This window comes from Colletotrichum phormii (genome assembly GCF_030913505.1).
Source record: "Colletotrichum phormii strain CBS 102054 chromosome Unknown BDP81scaffold_1, whole genome shotgun sequence".
NCBI lineage: Eukaryota > Fungi > Ascomycota > Sordariomycetes > Glomerellales > Glomerellaceae > Colletotrichum > Colletotrichum phormii.
In genome coordinates, this window is record NW_026851443.1 from 3276073 (window position 1) to 3298165 (window position 22093).

Below are 22093 nucleotides of genomic sequence, written 5' to 3' on the forward strand. Positions count from 1 at the left end.
AGAAAGGGGACCAGACCTAGCACAACATGGGAAAGGCTTTAGAGTAATGGTCTTTCGAATTGAGTCCTTTGCATTGGACAGACAATTTTGCAAGGAGGTGTTCGTTCTTCTACTTGATACAGACTGGCTCCCAGACTGCGTTCTGCGATTCATAAGAAACTGTTCATTCATTGCTGTGTTGCTGTTCTGGTCCATGAGCAGCGAAGGACGGACAGCTCTACCGAGAAACGGGTATTTTGAGATGAAGTTCAAAGTTGAGAGCAGAGCAACTGGCCGATGATGATGTGCAGAGTCTGAAGTAGGCAACCGAGTAGGATATGGAACGAGGGCAATCGATCCAAGATTCAATATTGTAGCGGGTAGCTGCATGCAAAGTGCTTGGGCAAAGAAAATTTCGAAAACCCAAGCAAAGTTCAATCCAGAAACACTTGGCCGAAGGAAAGAAGGAGCCACTTACTTATTTCTTGCTCCTTCCTTCACAAACAACTCCTTGGTCTCTACCTTCCTCACCTCGACTTCACCTCCAACCCCGTCCACATCCTCCTGCTTGCCTCCCTTCCAACCTCCAACGTTCCATTCTCAACCTTCCCATCTACCTTCTCCCAAGGCAGTCCACCCGGATCACTTTTTGTACCGGCCAACTCGTCCCAATACATATTCACCTGAATCATAGGTGTGTACAATACAGCCTCGGATGCTTCTTTTCAATACTTCTTTCATGAGATATAAAAATGAATTCTGCTGACTTTGGCTTCTAGCAGCCGTCCCACGTCATGGATATGGCAGATGAGCCTTGGCGTACATGGCCGGAACTCTCACTCAAGATTCGTGGCCTCCCTGAAGCCGTCGATTTAGCTGAGCTATACGACTCCTTCAAGCAATATGGCGATATTTCTTCGCTAGAGATCGGAGAGAACCAAGATGGCCAACGCGATGGATACGCCCGGCTTCGCTTTGAGCCTCCCCCCAGAGTCAATTTCTGGTCATCAGGATCCCACACCGTCCAATACCAGGGAGGCAAGAGCGCTTGTGTCACTCTCAGGACGTTCCGACCAGCCCATGAAAGTTACTGCAAGTTGATCAAGAGTCCCTCGAACCCCAACATCTGGTTCGATTCCCAGATGATACTTGAAGCGGAACGCATGGGCTTTGGCACACGGCTCCAGGAGAAGGAGATGATGGTTTTCAAATCCGTTCAGAAAGGCGTGCGCATCGATATGAGTTTGACCAAGAAGAAGCTTACCATTCACTTCGACACTTGTCCTTTGGACCCATTGGAAGACCAGAACGGTACCGAGGACAAGGAGGTATTTCACCACAAGTGCGGAATCGAGTTCGCCCGCCTGACCAACATCTATCGAGTCGATCGAGATGAAGACACGCTTCTGGTCATACCGCTGGGTCTTCCACCTATGTTCTGGACCAAGGCAAGCAGGAGGATGCGAAGCAAGATGGCCGTGAGCAAGACTTCATGGGGCATTACGGACATGTGGGAAAGGCGCACAGTCATACTGCACAATGATCAACTGCCGAAAGACTTCCCAATCACGCTCCAGTCAGAATTCGCAGATCCTGACTTCATCAATACCGGTCGCTGGACCACTTACAGATTCTCGATTCCCAAGACCGGAAAAGATATTCTGGAAAAATTATTGCAGGCCTTAGAGGCTCACAACATCACGACAACTACTGCAGAACTCTTTGTGGCCACCTCTCCACGACCTCCTCTGCTCGGTACTTTTTTCAGGGCTCAGCACCCCGAGAGTCAGTTGCGATCTTTTGATTCTGACTCCTATGACCACCAACTGCCCTTCGAGGTCCACTACCAGCTTGAGGTCTGTATTTCTCGGGGCATTATATCCGAGTATTCCATCACTCAGGCATTCATCGACCGACTGTGTCAGATGGACAAGGACCGAGCGAAGTGGATGCTCGAGTACTTTGCGGATCAAGGGAAGATGGAATGGAACCCGATGGAGATGTTCGAGAATGAAGAGGCTGCTCTTTATTTTCCTGGTGTGAGCATGCCATACTACTGCACTACGATCCGGAAGGTGATTGTCACACCATCGACCATGCACTTTTGCTCGCCAAGCGTTGAATCCTCCAACAGGGTACTGCGAAAGTACAATTCTTACCAAGACCGCTTCTTGAGAGTTCAATTCACGGACGAGCTGTACAGAGGCAGGATCTATAGCGATGCAGGTAACGAAATCCATCATCGCATCTACCGTGCCCTGAAACAAGGCATCAAGATTGGAAACCGCACTTACGAATTTCTCGCATTTGGAAACTCGCAAATCCGGGAGTGCGCTGTCTACTTCTTCTGTCCGACCGATCATCTTTCATGCGATCAGATCCGTGACTGGATGGGACATTTCAACCACATCAAGAATGTCGCCAAATACGCTGCTCGCATCGGTCAGTGCTTCTCTACAACACGAGAGATCCGAGGTGTCACTGTTCCTCAAATCGTACAAATGCAAGACATCGAGCGCGGCGGCTATTGCTTCAGCGATGGTGTCGGCAAAATTTCGAAGCTATTGGCCGAAATGGTAGTCCACGAGATGGGCCAAGATACCGTTGGAATACCCTCTGCTTTTCAGTTTCGCATGGGTGGCTGCAAAGGCATGCTGGCTGTCTGGCCTGACGCAAAGGGCCTTAATGTCCACATCCGACCTTCCCAAGAAAAGTTCAGGGCCCAGTTCAATGGCCTAGAAATCATCAAGTTCGCGCAATTCTCACCAGCCACGCTGAATCGACAAACCATAACCATTCTTACGACGCTTGGTGTCAAGGATGGTCCGATCTTGTATCTTGCTGAGCAACAAATCCAGGGCTACGAGAAGGCTATGAAAGACCGAGTCGCCGCTGCGAGCTTACTGGGGCAATACATTGACGAGAACATGACATCCCTAACCATCAAAGACCTCGTCTGCTGGGGCTTCATGGATGCAGAGGTTCAAGAGCCGTTCGTGCTGACAATTCTGGACCTCTGGTGTATCTGGTCCATGAAGCTGTTGAAGGAAAAGGCGCGCGTTGTCGTCGACCAAAGCGCTTTCCTTCTCGGTTGCCTGGATGAAACAGGCACGTTGAGAGGCCACAGCCAGGCAACCGAGGGGAATAATACCAACAACATCGAGGACTTGCCGCAGATCTTTGTTCGAATCGCAAATCCACAGGATGGCAAATTTTACTGCGTCACCGGCGTATGCATTGTGGGACGAAACCCTTCACTTCATCCGGGTGATATTCGGGTTGTGGAAGCGGTCGATGTCCCTGACCTCCACCACCTGCAGAACGTCGTGGTGTTTCCGAGCACCGGTGACCGAGACGTCCCCAGCATGTGTTCGGGAGGTGACCTTGACGGAGATGACTTTTTCGTCATCTGGAACCCAGACCTCATTCCCAAGAACTGGCACCACCCACCTATGAACTACATCGCACCCAAAGCACCGAAACTGAAGCGGGATGTCAAAGTATCAGACCTGAGAACATTCTTCGTTCGTTACATTCAAAACGACTGCCTGGCAAAGGTTGCAATTGCGCATCTGGCTCATGCCGATTACTCCAGAAAAGGGGCAAACGATCCAAAATGTGAGTAAATTACCAGTGGATGATGGTGGACAGATATTGACACAGATTCTGTAGGCTTGAGGCTGGCAGCGCTGCACTCCAAGGCGGTAGACTACGTCAAAACTGCAGATCCAGCGGAGTATCCTGACGAACTCGAACCTAAACAGTGGCCGCACTTTATGAATCGCAAGTATAAATCATATAAATCTACGACTGCGCTTGGCAAGATCTTCGACAGAATCGTCGAGCAGGATCTCAACCCTCTCTACGAGAAAAAGTTCGACGGAAGGGTGCTGAAAAGGTTTGAATTGCCCGAGGAACTTCTACAAAAGGCTCGCAAGGTCAAAGGTCAATACGATACTGCTCTGCGTCGTCTCATGAGTCACCGTGACGTTCACACCGAGTTCGAAGCATGGACAGGTTTCATTCTGTCGAGACCCCGGGTTGGCAGCGACTACAAGCAACAAGAGGACATTGGGCGAGAATCAGCGGCACTCAAGCAAAGATTCCGAGAAATTTGCTATACAGAGGCTGGCAGCCGACGGTTCGAAGACTTCGCCCCTTTCGTGGCTGCAATGTATCAAGTGACTGAGCAGGAGGTCAATGCAGCGCTTGCAGAGGAATACGAAGACGAGGATCACAAGCGACAATCGATGCCCCTGATCAGCTTCCCGTGGATCTTCCACTGGATTATGGGTCGCATCGCCACAGGCCACGTCAAGATCAAGCCTACCGTCGACCCCGAAGCCAAAGCGATACCGATGAGGTCGTATCCTATTCGTCGGGTCGAGCAAGATAACACAGGCACCCAACAGGAGACTCAGCTTGACGACGGCAGAGTGGTCCACCACGGTGATCTGTTGGAGGTATTTGAGAACACCACGAAGGAGGCTTCCGGAGTCTCACCGTCACCCGAGGACCGCGATGCTACTACTGGTCAGGAGGACGAGATACACGTTGAAGAGGAAGACACTGCCATGGACGCCATGGAACGACTGATGGAGAGTGCCTTGATCTCAGGGTAATGCGGCGCCGGAAATGGCTTGTTTCTGCTGCGACATGGGCGTTTGATAGGTCATCTCCGTAACGGGAGTCATTAATCATCGACAACGGAGGAGCCGGCGGAGCGATAACGGAGGCAAAGAGAGAGGGCTTTTCAGTGTTTCACGGTTGGGCTTCGATGTTTCCAACACACCCCTCGTCAGGCAACCCTTCTTTTCACTTTTTAACTTCTTTCCGACACGCAGATAGGTAGACACGTAGACAGGCAATAACAAAAAGGGCACAACAATAACCAGTCTCGCTTCTTGACGCACAAATCGCCTGTTTTCCCAAATACCATTGCGACCCTCAGGGGGAGCGGGAGTCCCGGTCCCGACTCGTGTCTATCTTCGGTACGGATAGATCCTTGATTTCCCGTACCGATGGAGGGTGGTGCTGGTTGAGTGAGTGAGTGAGAATGGGGTGTGGGTGGGTTCACGTTGCGTTGCGTTGCGTTGCGTTACCGCGGGAAAGTAGCCAGGGGGGGTAGTGAGTTGGAGATGTAGCCCTACTTTCCCGGATGCCGTTCGGGGAGCCAGCGGGAAGTTAGCCGGGTGTGCGTGCGTTCCATTGCTTCTATGCCTTCGACAGCCCAAAGAAACATGCCTACCTAGAAAGGAGGAGGGGGGGGGGAATGGAAATAGAAGGGGTCGTGATGGCACTGGCACGCCGAACAAACGTAAACGTATTCGTAGCAGGCAGCATGGGCAAAAAAAGGGGTGCTGTCGTCTGCGTTATTGCCCTGGTGACCCAGCCAATCCAAATTCGTGCAAATCAGTTTAAAAAGGAAGTATCGGGCGGCGGCGGCGGCGGCGGCGGCGGCGGCGTAGGGTCAGGATTTGCGTAGGAGGATGGGGAATGGGGAATGGGGGCACACACGAGGACCAAGAGAAAGAAGGGCCGTATAGACAGACGGCCTTTCCCGGATCTCCAATGTCATCACTTTTTGAAAAGGCCCGGGGATATCTACTTGGCACACACGATGTCAAGACCATTTTCACTCTTTGGTTGGGGAGTGTTTCTGGTGTCCTGTTGACTAAAGTGTCTAAAGGTATTGAATTGTCGAGTTGCGATTGGGGCATCAGATTTACTCAGTCCCATCCTCCCGCCGGTAATCCTCCGGTAAAAGTTGTCCCATATTCGTAGCCAGTGCCTTCTCTCCTTCATCTCTCCACCTATGCCTGTGTGACCTACATGTCTCCAACGTTCTTCCCACTTGTTCTAGCCAAGCCCGACGACGACGACGGCGACCAACCGCCTGGACAGAACTTGTCTACTCTGTTCTGTTCTGCCCACGGTCTGTCCACCGAACAATCGTCGATCAAACGGCAACCTAATCGGGCGCAGCATGCATACAGCGAGATCACTTGACCCAGAGGCCAGCGCACTGTCGGAGTCGTGTGGTCCCACTTCTACCAGCGTGTGCAACATCATATTCCCACTTCTCCATACGATCCAGCAATATCTGATCAAATAAGAGGGGAGGCCACAGTAGGATCCCGCGACGATTCCGTAGTCGGACGGGGCCATTTTGTCTTGGGACCAGGAAGGGACGTTCTCAGTGTGGCGTGGCGATGATTGGTACCAAGGCAGTGGATTGGGGAACGGGGAGACGGGCAAGGACGGGGGAAGGGGAGCACAAAAGAAACCGAGAACGACATGTGCCTCTTCAGCTTTCGCTGTTGCTCCACGTCCGAGCGGTGCAAAAAAAAAAAAAAAAAAAAAAAAAAAAAAGACAAAAAAGGCGGATCGGGAGGAAGAAGAAGTAGAAGGAGAAGCAGAAGCAGAAGAAGACAGGGGTAGTAAGGATGTTGCTTGATGGTTGCTGATCGCAAATCCCTCTCTCACCTCACTCCCCTTCTTTCTTCACTTCCTGACGCAAAGGTCCGTTCTAAGCACCCACTTCTCGCCTGCGCTGACCTCGCGCCCCTCGTGCTGTTGATAAGTGGAACATGTGTCAGTTTGCAGTGGCCTTTGCTGCGACCAAGTACGGTAAAAATATCAAGGGACAGGTGTGTAGGCGGGAGGGATGCAGGGGTTCTGTTCTGCTGCCCAGGTTGCCAGGTGGTACCGTAGTGCAGAGTGGGCATATCGAGTTTGGTGGTTGGGAGGGGAACTTTGCAGTGATGGGATTGGGGCACAGCGAGAGAGTGTGAGAAAGGAAGAAAAGGAGAGATGGAGAGGTGAGGCCGCAGCTGAGGTGGCCGTGGTTGGGTCCTCGTTTCGCGCCACTAAAAGCAATGAAAAAAGGTACATGAGAGCGAATTGCCAACGAATACATCGTGGTGGCAAGGGTTAATGTTGCACAAAAAACGACAGGTTCAGGTACGTCTAGCTATGGCCATGATTCGTTCGGGGATCAACCAGGGGAGGACGCATGGAGTTTTTGAAAGTATGAAAGGCAGAGAAACTTCTGAACAGAAGAGGCTTACCAGCATGCAGTCGTCGCCGTGCTTGTGTAAGAGGAGCATACCCGTTTCGAGGGCGACCGATATCTCCTCCTTGGCGGAACGGCGGTCGTTGGGGAAGAAGACGGTCTCGCCGCCAACACAGCCCTCGGCGGAAGAGGTGAGATAGAGGAGCAGTGTCCAGGTTGTCTTGCACGTGACGGGTCGGGAGGAGGGGTCGAGGTTGAGTGATACGTTGTTAGAATCGTCGTCTGTAAGTGGGGGTCCACTGGTCAGCCTAGGTCGATCTTGAAGCTGGAGATGATGAGGAAGCCTGCACGGAAGACAAGTGAAAGGACACAGAAGAAAGAGTCAGAGCTCAGAAAGAACACCATAGGGTCTCCGGAAGACAAGGCATGGCGGTCCTGGTTCTCTCAGTGCCGAGTTTCTTGTTTGGATAGGAAGATGCGAGATGTCGAGGGGTATCGCTGGATCAGACTCGCAGGCTCCCGGACTCATCTTCCCACATCATCCAGGGGGAGATAACGCCACGAAGCGGATCGGGATGGAACGATCCGCAGGGTTGTGGCTTCTGGGACAAATCGCTGGGTCTCTGGTGCTCGGATGGAAGATCATGATGACTAGGAAAGTGCAAACAAAAGAGGACTGAGCGGAGGAGACAAGATATCATATATCATTTATGATCATCTGAAGGGCAGATCGCTGGTCCAGACACTTGTTGTGGGTCCCAAAATCGTCTTCAAGGGCTAGCGGTTCAAAGAATTCACATCTTTCAGCAGGTTTCTCATGCAGAGTCGTAAGTCACGACCTGCTTCGTAGACACGGGTCTTGGATTCGACGTGGTTGAGACATGCATAGTAAGGGACCCGTGGTTAAACAAAGTGTCCACTCCACAGGAATGGGTCGATGAAGGTAATTGTCATGGGAAGGGGGAAACGTATGGACCGAGCATGACCAAATCCTCGTACAATCTGCTTAGTGACGGGCATTGTGGGATGTCCACTCGGACGTGGGCAGTGATTTTGCAATGGTCTCGTTGCAACCCAGTTTCGGGGGCCCAGAACTGTCGGTGTGTGGAGAGAGCTCTTCGTTGATGTCATGAGAAATAGCATGGCCATGCCCCCAAGACGAAAAGACTTGTAGAGCTCCGGCACATCGAAGTCTTTCGACGAGTGACAAATATGTGCAGCCTATGGCAATCGCGCGAGGACCTCAAAGCACTTAGCCACTGGCCTAGTTGCATAGAGGGGCGGAAATCTTGTTGGTTGACTGGCAGAGTGAGTGCCTAGTGCTCTCGGCGCCTGTGGCGTTGGATGACAAGAAAATGATTTGACTATGAGACTTACAATGTGCATCGAAATACTGGCCCTTGGAGTAACGATAGATGCGAATATTGGGATTTAGACCGACGACTTCACCGCCCCTAGAGCAAACGATCCATGTTAGTAAGTCTCATGGCAAGCCCTCAGCAAAAAGACCTCGACGCAGGCGGTTTCTTCTTCTGTGTGGGTTTCATGTTTGTTATAAGTGTTTTTGGACGCATTTGATTGTGCGCAGACGCTGGCGGATCTAGCCGGAAGCGCGTGGGATGCGTTGTTCGTGGCAAGGGTGCATTCGGAGGGCCGGGGGATGGGATGAGTAGGGAGTCAGGGACTAGGGGAGTTGGAACAGAAGACAGTGGACTCACCATAAACCCTGAATGTCTTCTTGAGCAAGCGATTCGCGCAGTCCAGTCTCCGTCCACAGGCGTTGAGCAAAGGCAGCGTCCTGCACTTGAAAACGGTCGTTCACTCTAACCGCTTCTCCCCGCTTAGGCCGACCAGGGGTGGTGATCAGCGGTAAACCCCTCAGAAAAGTGACATAGGAACTGCAGAGGGATTTTGGCCAAAAGTTGCGAATCAGGAGGACCTTGTCGGGGCAAGATGCGAGCTGGTCGGCAGCCAGGTCGGTGACCGGTAGCGGCGGCTTGAACTGGGGCCAAGCGGGCGGCGCGGCGGGAATTGAAGCTGCGGTCAACTTTGCATTGCCGCCATTGTTAGTTCCAGGGCCGGCCTTTGTCTTCCCGGCGATTGTGCTTTTGGGTTTCCCCATGGTAAGGTATACGGATAGGGTTCGTGCTGTGCCGTACAGAAAGAATGGAACGTGTTTCTCGGGATGATGTGCAGCGGGCCAAGTAATATCAGGTGGCTTATGGTTCCTGACGGCTGTCTGGGACACGACTGAGGCTCCCGCTAATATGTAGCAAAGTGGCGTGGCGGAGTAGGAGGGGTGGACGCCGACAGGCTGGTCTTTGCGAGAGACGTTGAGCAGGGGTTGACTGGTATGTATGCCGAGCGGTTCAATGGCTGTTGAATATTGGCCGAATCGAGTGTGCAAATCGTTGCGCTTGTTTTGTGCTCCGAGATGTCGTTGGAGCCCTGAATATCAACCCACGTGAGAGTTGGCGTGGATAAACCAGGATGAGGGATGCTGGGAGTTGAATCGCGATTCGTTGGCTAGCTGAACCCTTTGATTATGACATCCAATCTCTCGGCAAGTTGGGGGTTTCGTGCGTAGGGAGAAATGCGACTTTGTGGGCAGCAGAAAGAAAAGAGAATGATGATGACGTTGAGTGGTTCGTGATGGATGGAAGTGGGTTTGAATGATGAAGTGCAGGCGCTAAGGTTCAATCAATGTACCGTAGCCTTGTGTGGCCCAGGTGGTGGTACTGTGTGCGGCTCACAGTGTGGACGGTGCTTTTTTTTTTTTTTTTTTGATGGCGTGTGCCAACCTGGGAAGCCGCGCCTTACCTGACCGCCGCCGCTTTCCTTCAGATCCCCGGTGGACCCATGCCAAAGTAGACCCACTTTTCCGGGGGCCCGGGGGAGACGCCGCCGGGACCAGGGCCTGGCGATGGATGGGCAGCGCTAGGAATTGAGAATTGCCTTTTCTTCCCAGTCACAATCACGGACTCACAGTAAAGTGAACCCTCCCTGTCCTGTCCTACCTTTCGTCATATCTCAAGCAGCCAGCCTCCGTCTCTGTGTACTTTTTCATCAGAAAGTGACAATTGACCAAAATCCCATTTCCCCTCTGCCATGTCCGGGTTTTCCTTGACATCTTCGGTACTCGTGACTAAAGCCTGCAACGTGGCGTGCTCCTAGCAATTACGACTAAGATTCACACGCATCCCTTTCCTCTCTGTCGGATTTCAGTCTGTGCGCAGCGTCCCATCGCTTTGGCGCCATTTCGTGTCGGCTCTCGCGACCTGGAGCTTGCTAAATTTGACCACAACGCTGAATCGTAAAAGTCGATGGGGGTAAAGGGCGGTGGTTACGAACTAGGGAACCTTACACAGTCCTTTGGGTAGGGTGCTACGGGAGAGACCCACGACGGTTATTAGCAAACTTTCGGTAACGCGGTTGCTCCCGTCGCCCCTTCGAAACTTCCGTCGTACAATGGTAAGTTGCTTGTCTTTGGGGTGGCCCGTTGGGGCAATCGGCTCATTGCATGTCAAACGGCACTTGTTGATAGCTGATAGGTAAACGTTGGACTTGGCCGTCATAGCACATAGCACAGCACGGCCGCATTGGCCCATCTAATCGATCTGACAATGACACGATGCAATCTGGCAATCTGATCCGTGACCCAGTGTTGTGGTAAAGGAACCGTGGCACCCCAGGTTGGAAAAGTACGATAAACTCGCGCCTCGGCGATCGCGGAGATTCCCACCTGCACTGCACTGCACTGCATGTCGAAAAATCTGGTCCGTTGCTAAAATCCCTCATCAACAGTAGCAACTCAGAACTGGGATTTACCAAGAGAAATATTCTGCTGTGGATAGGCCTCACTTTTGGCTGGATCCTCGACGTAATTGGGTGCTGACTTCGTGACTATTGCCTTTCCTGGCTGAGGCGCTAGATCTCGTAGGAAGTGATATATGACAGGACCCGAGAAGTCGTAGGTCTGTCGCGTCACAAAACCTGCCAACCTCCTGATTGATCTCTGCACATCTGACCTCGTCAGTCGCTTTGACCTTGAAGAACAGGACTCATCCTTGTTCATCGCAGGAGAGTTGTCTCGCGTTGTAAGTCATCTCCCCCATGATGCGAGACTGCAGGTATCCTTCTTTGATCATGAAGAAGACAATCAATTTGTGATGAAACCGAGTTTGACCTGAGACAATCCGGTCAATTTGGAACTCGTCAGCAACCGTGAGCCAACACATGTCTCCCATCGAAATCGATTGTGGCTTGTTTGTCTTGAAGTGTTTGTCGAACCAGGTGCCCGACTGTCGGGACGCCGTTCTCCTTGATCCAGCGTATCCATATGTTGGAGGAAGGGGAACTCTGCTGCAGTCTCCACAGACGACGACTGACAACGCACCCCGCTGATGATGCTTTTTTGCGATGCGCTACCTCTTCTTTTGCGACTCGACCCGAAATCATATCTCACGAACGTGGATGCGATAACTTCACCCACTTTGCATCGTCCGCAATCCACCCCATGAGCACATGATGCCTCGACCCGGTGTTTTCATCATTTTGCAGATTCTCAACCTGATGCGCCCGTTCAGCACCCAGATCGCTCTGGTTCTGCACGAAGACCACGATCATAATCTACCCAGTCCCTTGTCATCGTAGCGCCATTGACGACAACGTGACAGCGGTATTCTTGCTTTCGGTTTTGCGTGAGGTGTGCCCTGCCCAAGCAAGGGTCATGGAGCTAGGCAAAAGATGGTATTCCGCAAGCGAATGGACTGTTGTAAGTTTGCTGTGGTGACATTGCATCGGGTATCAGCAGGATCAAGTGCTTGTGATCCCCAGCATAGATGAAGAACTTGGTTTTTCAACGGTGGTTAATTAAAAGAAGTGTTGTCAATGAACGACCGCGTTTGGTGTTTGGCCATTTGCCGAGCCTGCATTGTGCGCCTTTGCCAGGCATATCGCGCATGCGCTGGGGAACCCAGCAGCTTGGTGCAATCAAAAACCGATAGAGTGTCACGAAATCGTCAAAATCTATCAGCGATCCAGCAATCAAGATCTCGGACAATCGATCGCTGCCGAGACAAGCACGTCTTCAGGTCTGTTTACAGTTGGCGAATGAAGGCCTCCGAGCTAGGGGCATGAATCGTAAAACAAGTAGGCCCGTGAGGCGTCGATGGCGTGTAAGTGCAGGTAATTGAGAAACGACACTTGATCTGGCCTTTTGACGGTCTCGAACAGATACTGGTTGCTGAAAAGCCTCCCAGTATCCAGTGGACAAGTGGAATAGACGGCGGGGTCTAGGCATCTCGCCAGATGCAGCCATCAGCGAAGCTGGGCAGGCCCCGGGGAAGGCATCCGGCCATCTGACTGGCATGTCATCTGCAGGTGATTTCGACTGATGGGAGCCGCCGTTGCAAGGTGGGCTGTCATCCCAAGATGGGGTGAAAGGCAGATTGGTCGTATCTTGCGGGCGATGTTGATTGGGCATCGTAATCATGGGGAGCGCTGTGTGCCATTGCTTGACAAGGGCTTTAGCGCAGCCATCTATCCCGTAGCGCCAAGGAGCATGTTAGACCGCTGCGATTGCCAGCAGGTCATCTGCAGACTGCAGAGGCCGGAGGGGGAGGCCGGATGGCTTTCGCGGACGCAATCTCGAGGTTCCCGCGCTTCTTATGCCGTCCACGCTGTGGCTTGGCTGCCGCAGTCGTAGTTGTAGTCGCAGGGTACCTGACGAGTCTGGATGTGTGGCTTCTGGAAGATGTGTTGTGTTGACAGTGGGCCACCGTGCATTTCGTCCGTAGCGAACGGTAGCATTTCGTGAGTTGCCAGCATGCCGCGAAATTGCAAGATACAAATACGAGGGAAAATAGGGTGGGTGTTGACAGGATGAAATTTTCTAAATTTGAGTTGGGCGAACCCGTTTGCGTCATCAGCATCTTCTTCAGTGACTGTGAGGTGCATTATGCTGTTGAGAAGACGTAGAAGTAAAACACCAGGCAAGGGGAGAAGGAGATGAGCTGGTAACCCAGGAGCATCGCTGTAACCTGGAAGGAACTCCAGGTCTCTTGCCAATTGGAAACCTCGACCGGCACTGAAGCCGATCCGTTCCGGCATACGTACCGGCCTTACATAATACGCCCAGCATATTGCTCGCTTACTGGATTAGCAGTGGTATATGCATAAAACGGGACACCAAGTCTGCTTTGTTACATATCCAGGTACAGGGCCCGAAAATTTTAGTGGCGGGAACTTCCTTTCCCCGACTTCCAATTCAGAGGAGTTCCCAAGTCTGTCCCGCAAGAGCTCCGCTTTACCTCCCCAGTCCGTCAACACCAACCGCGCAAGGGACTCCATCGACACCCGTCTCGATCAATTGAACCGGCAGATGCCGCTCTGAGCTTGGTGAGTTACTCCGAGAAAGCCACGATGGTTTGTTTTATCTGACAACAGCTTCACTGAAAGGGGGAAAATCCGATGCTCGCGCAACTCTCCCCGATCGCAATGGCTTCCCAGAATGAGTCGCCTGACACTCGCCCGACGCGGTCGCAGGCCCAGCCAACATCCTCGCCTTTCCAATCGAGGGCTGCGAAACAACTTGGACTCTTCTTTGCCGGGGCCGGCTTCTTCGTCTTTTCGGCAATGGTTACCCGACGCTCCGTAGCCCGCAAACAACTCGCTGCCTTCCCGAAATTCTATCAACCCAGCCACTATGCTGCTGGCAAACAAGGAAACACCGAGGGTGGCATGATTGCCGTCGAGGCTTTGAATCTGGCAACACTGAACGTCATGAGCTTCGCGATCATGATGACTGGGGGCGCTGCTTGGGCATTTGATGTGTCTTCGGTCGACGACTTGAGAGAGATGGCTAGGAGAAGCATCCGCGGAGCGGCTGGCCAGACGGACGAGGCGGCCGAGAAGGAGTTCGAGGAATGGGCTGCAAATATTTTGACAAAATTCGGCAAGATGCCGGAAGAGGGCAAAACACAAGACGACACCAAGACCGAGGCCAATCCAAAGACAAGCAAGTAAGGACGGCGAAGTGGCTACTTCTAGACCATGCTTAACCCCTCCTCGCGAACTGCGGACGCTCCCTGGGAAAGCCTCACATTTGGATGCTGCCAGCTCGTTCCCGCCGCGGCACAATGTACAATTGATAAGGCGAATATCGCCCCTTAAGACACATCTCACCATCAAGCGATTGAACAACTAGCACTGCCCGCCCTGAGCTAGCATTGCTGCCCAGCAGGAGTGCTGGCACTCGTGAGCATGCGAGACCGGAGGGGGTTGTCGAAATGGTGAAGCCACCAAGGCGGCGGTGTTGACCGTGGTCTCAGCCTGTGGCGGCGATTCGGTGGCCTCGGTCCAAGTTTACAAAGGGGCTCTGGGTTCTGCATCGCGGCGTTCCTGGCAGCATACGGATAGGGTGATCAGTTATGCTGTCTTAGAGCTGCCTCGGAACCGCAATTTGTGGACCGCAGAGACTCGATAACTTCATGGAAGAAAGGGTTTAAGTCCATGTTGACTTGAATCCTGGCGGGGTCACCGCTTAGAAGCTAGTGGCTGAGGAGGTTTTGCAGGCGTCCGGTTACTCCACGTCCGCGCAGTCTGGATGGTGTTTCGGCATGGTCAAACAACCAATGGCGTGTCTCGCCCTATCACTTCTCAGAATTTTGCGTTCCATGTTCATGACATTTCTTTTGAAACGAGTCTCTCTCTGTCTGCACCGAACAAGCGCCATGCTACGCTGCCGCGAAGGATTTCCTGCTATTCAGACGGCGTCAATGGCGTCAAAGAGGTGTAACAGTTGGGTGTAGTTGTCGCAGATGATGCCTTTTTCCCGCTCCCAAGACGTTTGACTCGAAGCTCTTTCTTATGTCGACTACCAGTGATGTTCCAAGTCCAAGTGGCCAAAGACGAGAGAGGTGCAAGATACGAACTGGCTGAAAGCCATGTTCCGATACAAGCTGGTGCTTGGTACGCAATTGCGAAGGCACTGGCTGACATACCTACACAACCACACAAGCCGGTGCAAAGCAGCCAGGCCTTGAGGGTGGAGAAAGGGTCCGAGACAGCCATGGCCTTCCTATACAAATCACCGCCCCCCCCTCCCCCCCCCCCAGTCGTCTCGGCCTGCCCCGTCATAATCCCTGGTCTGTCGTCGACAAGGATCTATACCTTACGGCCCTAGGTACCTAGCAGATCGCCCTCTAGTGCATCCTGGGATTTCTTCCACGTACACGCCCTTACCCCTTGTCCCCAAGGTACGTCCGCAAGAGATGGGAGGGTGTCGACTAGGATTGCGTACGAGTTCATACAGGCGGATGTGCGACGAGGCTTCCGCTGCAGCTCCTCCATGGCCCATGGTATGGGTATCGGACCCGAATCGATGCCAAGTCGCATCTGGTACCGTCAAGTGCCCTAGGCGTATGCGTTCACGCTTCTCTCATATTCCGATTTGTGTTATAAAATTCGTCACTTCCTCGTCAACACTTCTGGTCACCGCTCCTCCATGTTTCTTCACCTATATCACTCTGCCTGATATTGACACTTCGACGTTGTCTTCGCACACCACCTACCACTCTATATTCACAGCGTGGCCCGGTTTCGACACATCCACCAACGTAACGTCGACTCTTACCAAGCTATGAGCCACGCCCATATCCATTTAACCTCGTGGTGGTGTTGATATCTGCGTCTCGCGGCTTGCCCCCTTCTTTCTTTCTTCCTTTTCATCCGACCAGCAGTCTTCCTTGTAAGACGACATGGCAAATACTACGCTTCTGGATAGCGATCCAGCCAACACAAACATGCAGCCAGCGCATGGCACGCTCGTTCATGATGGGCGATCCCTCGACGGCCAGGAGTACCAACGAGGTGATCCGGTGGCCATCGTCGAGAACGGCACGGGAGAGGACCTTTCAGATGCGCTTCATATTCTCAACCTCCGGACTAATCAGTGTATGCTCGTGCCTTTGAAGGCTGTCTGTTGGGTTCCGACTCACACTGAACAACGATCCGGAACCACTTTCCTGCTTACATTGTACGGGCCGAGCCTGGATTTCCGTCGTTCCGCCTCGGAGCGCCCTCAGATGGGATATCGTGGCATCGCAACGCTCTATGGCTCGTGCGTCTACGTTGGACGCGAAGTCATGCTGGAGGGCAATGCATCGAGAGTCAACCTGGAGCCCGCCAGCAGAGTTTCCTTATTTACGGCCCAGTGGGACGCACTCTCGCTCAGCGTGGATGTGCAACAGCCTGCATTGACTCCTTCAGCGTCGTCTTGCGCATCGTCTCGAAGCCCTTCTGAGTCGGGGGACGATGTTCCGCATCCTCGATTCTACCGCGTCCAAGGACGTCGAGACTCTGCCATTGAAATTCGAGACCCTGATTCTCCTATTTACAAGTCTTCCATGGGACGAATGGTGAGCACCCTACTTGGAAAGCCATGACTGTCCAGAACTTCAGCTGAACACTCTTGATATTGAACAGTCCACCTCGCCTAAGCCGTTCCACATTCCCACCGCATCATTCGCAACGAAGCAAAACACACGTATTGTCGCTGAAGCACCAAAAGTCCGACCATATGGAAGCAACACTTGGTCAGACCTGGAATCTGATGACGAGTTCAGCTTCGACATTGATCCATCTTTCAGCCTCGATCCTGCCTTTGCTGACAACCTGGACCTATGCATTGGCGAGCATCAAATGGACGGTATGATTGCAGACGCTGATCTGCAAGTCAACTTTGTTTTCATGCCGCAGAACGAGAGCAGCAACTACGTGCCTGGACAACATGACCAGCAAAGGCCGGGTGCCAACGCCCAGGAGCCTATGTGGGCCACACAAGGCCTCAACGCAGATAACGGCAATGCTTGGGATACTTTGCAGATGCCACAACACCACGTCCCGGAAATGCGGCAACCACAGTTGCCAATGCCTCAGCGACAACAGGCGCTGCCCTCGAGGACAGTCAACCATGCCGACTACTACGAGCAGTATCGCCTTGCGGAGGAGCAAGGCAGCTCTCACAACCACAATGGACCTGTGGGGCATCATCCTCAGCAACCGGAAGCTGTTCACATGCACAATGACCCTCGCGCGGGCTACTTGCCATCTCAGATTCCTCCTTCAAACGCTTCGCAGCCCCTCCAAGATTTCCAAATGCACCCACGGTATCCGGAACAGTCGAACAGACTCCCGATCCCAGGCACCTCGTTCCCTGCGCCTCAAGAGGTTCACGTCATTCAGAGCAACCGCTCCGCACCCCGACCATCATACCCCCTTCCGTCGAGCTCTTACAGCCCGGTACAGGAAGGCAGTTTGCCTTCGACTTCACAAAACCAACAGCCAAGGCGAAGCCCGCGTCCTGACGATTCTCGCCCTTCGAGCACACGCGGGACGCCAGTCATGGCTCGCCGAGCACCAGCTCAACCCGTTCATACGTTTACACCGAGTGGAATTATCGATTCCTTCCGACAGAGCACACAAGCTCACATCAGTTCTTTGGAGGGCCATTGCGAGCAATTACAGCAGAGCCAAGCCAGTGATGATCAACTTCGCCCAGCGAACGAGTCGCTTCAGGCTGCTCGAAGGAACATTGAGGAGGCTTTGCAGCTTCTCGGCCTGCTTCAGCCAATCACTGGTATCCCATTGAAAGGAACAGAGAAGAGGCTTCAGTCGATCGCTGATCAGATCGTCGATGCAATCAAGAGTCTGCTTTCTGACGGCTCCGATGGTTCTGACAAGAGCATCGAACAGCTGAGCCAAAGGGTACAAAGCCTCAAGGAATTCATCGAGTACGTTGAGGGAGTTCACCCCGAAGTGGTCAAGCGCGCGCAGGACCCCGCGGTAGCGTCTACGGACAAGAGCCAAAATGTACCAGTCACGACTGCGAACCGAGTGCCCTCGGCTCCCGCGTCCGTTTCTTCTCACACTGCGGATGAGTCTGACTCCTGTCGCTGGGTGGACGGCCAAGCTACACCACCGCCGGATCGCTCTGCAGCAATGGCCTTGAATCGAGACCGCTCCCGCATGTTCCGGGACATGACTGCTGCTCACGGCCGTCGTCCTGAGCCTCGCATCAACACCGCCCCAGAGTACTATGCTCCCACCAGCTACAGCCAGCCGTCATCCCGAATCCATTCGCCGTTGGCTACCCATTCTGCGCCTGCCGAGCCTCCACACGCTGCTGGCCACGGCTTCTTCCAGCAACCTCTCCCGACACAAATGCAGCAGACGATGCCCATCACCGACTTTGGTGCCCCGATGCAAGATCGAACAATGCACGCCTACCCGCCTCCCACCTCAGTCGAGATGATGCGGCCGATGCAACCTGTGTCGAGCCTCCCACCTCAGCACTACACGACACAGCAGGAGAGCAACTTCTACCTGCGACCACCGCCACCAAACTGCCTGTACCCAACGACGGGAGCCGAGATGTCCCAGGCTGCGTACGCTCCGCGGTCGCCAGTTGGTTTCCAGCCGGGCCCGGGTCCAGCGCAGACTAACTACTACCCGGACATGCGGTCTGGTCTTCCGGACCGGCGAACGGTTCGCCAGGAGCGGCCCGCTCCTTACTCCCTCAACTACAGGGATCAACGGCGACGGCGGGGAAGCCAGTGAAGGGCCTCTCCGATTCCACACAAAAGATTTCACACACGTACATAGATTGGTTTCTGACTGGCTTTTTTCCCTTTTGCCATTCAACTGTGTTGATGGCTCATCTTTTTGGTTTGCTTTTCTGGTTCAAGCTTGCGAGCATTTGATATCCTGCATCTCTTTATGGCGAGGCGTTCTCGGAGCGAGATCGATTGATTTCCCGGGACGAACTGGCTGCTGGAAGATGTATTTCACACATCACAGCCCTTTAATTTCTAACTCTCAAGCATATTTCAAAATGTTACGAGGATTTTTATTGTTTCTGCGGGAGTTGGTGAAGGGCTTGGGGTGACGAGGACATTGGGTACACGAAAGACAATGTCCACGTGAACGAAGGGGGGCTGTTTGATATGGGTTTACTCGGGGTTGGCCATATAAAAAGTTTATGATGTTTATAGAATGAATGACAAAAGACTGAACCAACAACCTGACTGTCCTTCAATTACGAGATGTACTAATGTCCCGCAAGATGGGGACCGAGTGTGCGAATAAGACGTGACAAACCATACCGCCCGACCGCCCGACTCCCTCGGGCCCCGAGGGCCGAGACAGGCCAGTCTTCACATGCACACTGACAAGTGCCACCACCGAACCGCCCGGCGGACAGATATCCAGTAAAGCAGGTATCAATCGTCTACCGGACCGGGGGGTTTTCGGTGGCCTAGCACGGACCCGCCCCCGTCCGGGGTTCATTTGCTCCACTAGCGGAAAGCCGGGATCTGCCCGGCTACGACAGCAACTGACGCAAGCTAGCGACCCGAATCGGTATATGCTCCGTCGCCGAGCATCTGACTACAGCCGAATCGTCAGAGAACGTCCTGCCGCCTGGTTCTTACGTTTCGCAGACCAAGGAGTAGGAGAGAGAGGGGGGAAACAGCTCTCGGTACCGGTCATTGATTGGGGGCCCTGGAACACTTGGATTTCATGCCTCGGCAGGATCATAGTTAGCGTGCCAAGGGAACTTATGCATATGGTTCGGTCTCCGTTGAAGATAGTGAAGATCAGTGGATTGTGAACCCCTCTTTCTCTCTATTCACTAGTGACTACGTGGTTCTCGTTCCCCGGCTTTGCTTTCTGTCGGTGAGGCGATTGACGACGTGTTCATTTACCTGTCCTGTGGTCTGATGCGATAGGTGGAGGGCGACCCGGATGAGCATTGAAGTATTACCATCCGTAGGGGTCCCATACGGAGAATTCACCTCCAATGCGGAGGTGGCTTCTGGGCCCGGGGACGGACGGGACGGGGGTCCTTGCTCCGCCTCCTTTCATCGGCATAATGAGACGACGATGCGCCGAGGCAGAGACGGCTGTGACTTCCCGTGTTGGAAAGGGACCGAGTTTCTGGATGTCTATATAAGACTCATGGCCTTCTCGACCAACAACGATCTCTACGAACCCATCTACGGAGACTTCAAGCGACGACCTTGATCATCTAACGCCAAACAACATCTTTACCTCTACCGTAAGACCTTTGCACAACATTCAATATGGCCATCACCAGAATCGGACTCATTGCCCTCGCCGACGGCCCTCAGCAAGATGAGGCAGTGAAGAGGTTCAGCAACTTCGTCAACGACTGCAAAAAGGTAGGTTCAAGTCTCATGCTTGAATTCTCCGCCATGAACACTTGTGAGACATGTTTGCTGACTTGTTGTTTTCTTGGGGAACGTCAGGAGGACGGCTCAACGTACCTCGTTGCCTCGAAGGCTAGCAAGTGCAAGGTTCTCACAGACGTCCCGGGATCCCAGGCATGGTCCGTCGTTTACGAGATCACGTTTGCCAATGATGCGTATGTACATCCTTCATCTTTGCGCTTCCTCTTACCGTGAAGTCGTCAGACCGTGCGCATCAAATTGCTAAGTATCTTACTGACGATGACGGGCATGAATAGGGATATGGAGTACTACCAGACAAAGGATCCAATTTACCAGGAGCTGATGAAGCAGGCGGCTGAGGGCAAGGCAACGGGCTTCATTGCCGTGTCTGCAGAGTTCTAGATGCTGGTCGTGTAGATATCCGATGAAACTTTGGCACGAATTTACGATGTTTCAGTAGCGCGCGTGTAGTCCATCTCTATGACAAGAGCGAAGCCTGGAGATTCGATGCAATACGGCATAACGTTTTTCATGTAGTGGAGATACTGCAAAGAGTGCTGCTTCTGCTGAAATATGTCGTGACTATCGACATTGATTACATGATAGCAGTGCGAGCTGGATGAAGGCATTCAAATATTCTGTCAGCATAAAACTATTGATAAGGGTGGTCGCAAGACTAAGGCCACTTACCGACCACATCCATCCATGGGTGCGGTTTCCCTAGATAGGGGAGCTGAGATCCTCTGCTTGAGGAATTCACGCGGCCGACTCGAGAGAAAGAGGGGCGCCAACTATATATAACCTATGCTCTCTCAGTCTCCCTACACCCAAACGATGTGTGTAGAGAGATAATGATTGACATTGACGGTCGTCCTACTCATCGAACGGACCTCATCGTGACGGGAACTTTCATCTCACTAGTCACGGATTTCCAAGGGGCTTGTACCCAGTAGAGACGAATCACATGAGCAAATGCAAATGCAAAAAACACATGCATACTTGTCAACAATAAGGTCTACTGAAGACCTTGGATATGACAGGCCTTGCTCCACAGTTGGAAAGGGGCTAGGGAGGAGGGACGGCGGCTCTTGACATCAGGAGAAGAGTAATTAACTAATAAGAAGATTGAGTGGCAGCCCTATATTCACAGAGGCTCACCAATGGCTATGAGCAATTCTGATCCAGTTAGAAACCTCCCGGATCATTTATGGCACCAGCCGACGCCCATCACGCTGAATGATAATCGTAAGATTATTGGCCGTGTCATATAAAGAACAGTCGGTATGAGCCTGCGTCTTAAACTTGTGTCCGGGACAAACATCATAGAGAAGAACATAGGTTCTCACGCCGGGGACGAGACCAAACCACCCAGAGTATGTCACAGCAGAAATTGCAAGATCCTTGGAGTGGGAGAGGGTATCCCCCAAAGTATTGAAGGTTTTACAAACACTAGTATGCATGGTAGTGGCTTTGCGGCAAGACCCGAGTACGAGGAAAGCATATCGTCTCAAGCAGGGTCTGCAGTCGCTGAATGCGAATTTGGTCTCTCAGGAGATATAACCTGCAAGCTAAGTCGTAGACCCCATTCACTCTTCCAGGACCTGAAGCAATAGACAGCTTTGCGCAAGTTCCATCGCCTAGGCCTGCTGTGATATCGAGGGATTGAAGTATTGGGCTCATTGAGGCTCTTGACCAGTGGATTCTAGGCGTCAACCCAGGGTGGGTAGTGCCAAGATTGATGAATCGTTTTGTGCACGTTGTGACACATGATGACCATACGAGGAGGAGATGGTATTCAAAATGAGAGCTACATATTAGCTAGCAGATCAAAAGCAGAGACTCGAGATCA

At 52.7% G+C, this 22093-nt stretch overlaps 6 protein-coding genes across 6 annotated transcripts; 5 read left to right on the plus strand and 1 right to left on the minus strand.

Moving 5' to 3' along the window:
• Nucleotides 1-773: 773 nt before the first annotated feature.
• On the plus strand, nucleotides 774-4601 carry BDP81DRAFT_401995 (RNA-dependent RNA polymerase; the record flags this gene model as incomplete). The annotated part of the gene is made up of 2 exons (XM_060588833.1): nucleotides 774-3597; nucleotides 3652-4601. The coding sequence occupies 2 exons, from the start codon at nucleotides 774-776 to the stop codon at nucleotides 4599-4601; spliced, it is 3774 nt and encodes a 1257-aa protein (XP_060452109.1).
• Nucleotides 4602-6360: 1759 nt separating this feature from the next.
• Nucleotides 6361-9383, minus strand: BDP81DRAFT_14952 (uncharacterized protein). Its single transcript, XM_060581903.1, has 4 exons — nucleotides 8713-9383; nucleotides 8372-8448; nucleotides 7050-7276; nucleotides 6361-6552 (listed from the first exon to the last, which is right to left on the minus strand). Exons 1-4 carry the CDS (start codon nucleotides 9114-9116, stop codon nucleotides 6484-6486), a joined length of 777 nt encoding a protein of 258 aa, XP_060452110.1. The 5' UTR covers nucleotides 9117-9383; the 3' UTR covers nucleotides 6361-6483.
• Nucleotides 9384-11622: 2239 nt separating this feature from the next.
• Nucleotides 11623-12174, plus strand: BDP81DRAFT_414101 (uncharacterized protein). The gene has a single exon (XM_060589335.1). It carries the CDS (start codon nucleotides 11885-11887, stop codon nucleotides 12131-12133), a length of 249 nt encoding a protein of 82 aa, XP_060452111.1. The 5' UTR covers nucleotides 11623-11884; the 3' UTR covers nucleotides 12134-12174.
• A 1148-nt stretch (nucleotides 12175-13322) lies between these two features.
• On the plus strand, nucleotides 13323-14469 carry BDP81DRAFT_14972 (uncharacterized protein). Its single transcript, XM_060581904.1, has 2 exons — nucleotides 13323-13393; nucleotides 13454-14469. The coding sequence occupies exon 2, from the start codon at nucleotides 13466-13468 to the stop codon at nucleotides 14018-14020; it is 555 nt and encodes a 184-aa protein (XP_060452112.1). The 5' UTR covers nucleotides 13323-13393; nucleotides 13454-13465; the 3' UTR covers nucleotides 14021-14469.
• A 910-nt stretch (nucleotides 14470-15379) lies between these two features.
• On the plus strand, nucleotides 15380-18671 carry BDP81DRAFT_338230 (uncharacterized protein). The gene is made up of 2 exons (XM_060585985.1): nucleotides 15380-16413; nucleotides 16481-18671. Exons 1-2 carry the CDS (start codon nucleotides 15754-15756, stop codon nucleotides 18611-18613), a joined length of 2793 nt encoding a protein of 930 aa, XP_060452113.1. The 5' UTR covers nucleotides 15380-15753; the 3' UTR covers nucleotides 18614-18671.
• A 1318-nt stretch (nucleotides 18672-19989) lies between these two features.
• On the plus strand, nucleotides 19990-20870 carry BDP81DRAFT_414105 (uncharacterized protein). Its single transcript, XM_060589336.1, has 3 exons — nucleotides 19990-20235; nucleotides 20323-20438; nucleotides 20541-20870. The coding sequence occupies exons 1-3, from the start codon at nucleotides 20137-20139 to the stop codon at nucleotides 20644-20646; spliced, it is 321 nt and encodes a 106-aa protein (XP_060452114.1). The 5' UTR covers nucleotides 19990-20136; the 3' UTR covers nucleotides 20647-20870.
• The last annotated feature ends 1223 nt before the right edge of the window (nucleotides 20871-22093 follow it).

Coding starts and splice junctions, on each gene's coding strand:
- BDP81DRAFT_338230 (XM_060585985.1), top strand. CDS start 15,754: ATGGCAAATACTACGCTTCTGGATAGCGATCCAGCCAACACAAACATG. Junction 16,414..16,480: donor AGTCTTCCATGGGACGAATG/GTGAGCACCCTA, acceptor GATATTGAACAG/TCCACCTCGCCTAAGCCGTT.
- BDP81DRAFT_414101 (XM_060589335.1), top strand. CDS start 11,885: ATGAACGACCGCGTTTGGTGTTTGGCCATTTGCCGAGCCTGCATTGTG.
- BDP81DRAFT_14952 (XM_060581903.1), bottom strand. CDS start 9,116: ATGGGGAAACCCAAAAGCACAATCGCCGGGAAGACAAAGGCCGGCCCT. Junction 7,277..8,371: donor CCAGTATTTCGATGCACATT/GTAAGTCTCATA, acceptor CCCCACTTACAG/ACGACGATTCTAACAACGTA. Junction 6,553..7,049: donor ACGGCGACGACTGCATGCTG/GTAAGCCTCTTC, acceptor ACTTATCAACAG/CACGAGGGGCGCGAGGTCAG.
- BDP81DRAFT_414105 (XM_060589336.1), top strand. CDS start 20,137: ATGGCCATCACCAGAATCGGACTCATTGCCCTCGCCGACGGCCCTCAG. Junction 20,236..20,322: donor TCGTCAACGACTGCAAAAAG/GTAGGTTCAAGT, acceptor GGGGAACGTCAG/GAGGACGGCTCAACGTACCT. Junction 20,439..20,540: donor ATCACGTTTGCCAATGATGC/GTATGTACATCC, acceptor GGGCATGAATAG/GGATATGGAGTACTACCAGA.
- BDP81DRAFT_14972 (XM_060581904.1), top strand. CDS start 13,466: ATGCTCGCGCAACTCTCCCCGATCGCAATGGCTTCCCAGAATGAGTCG.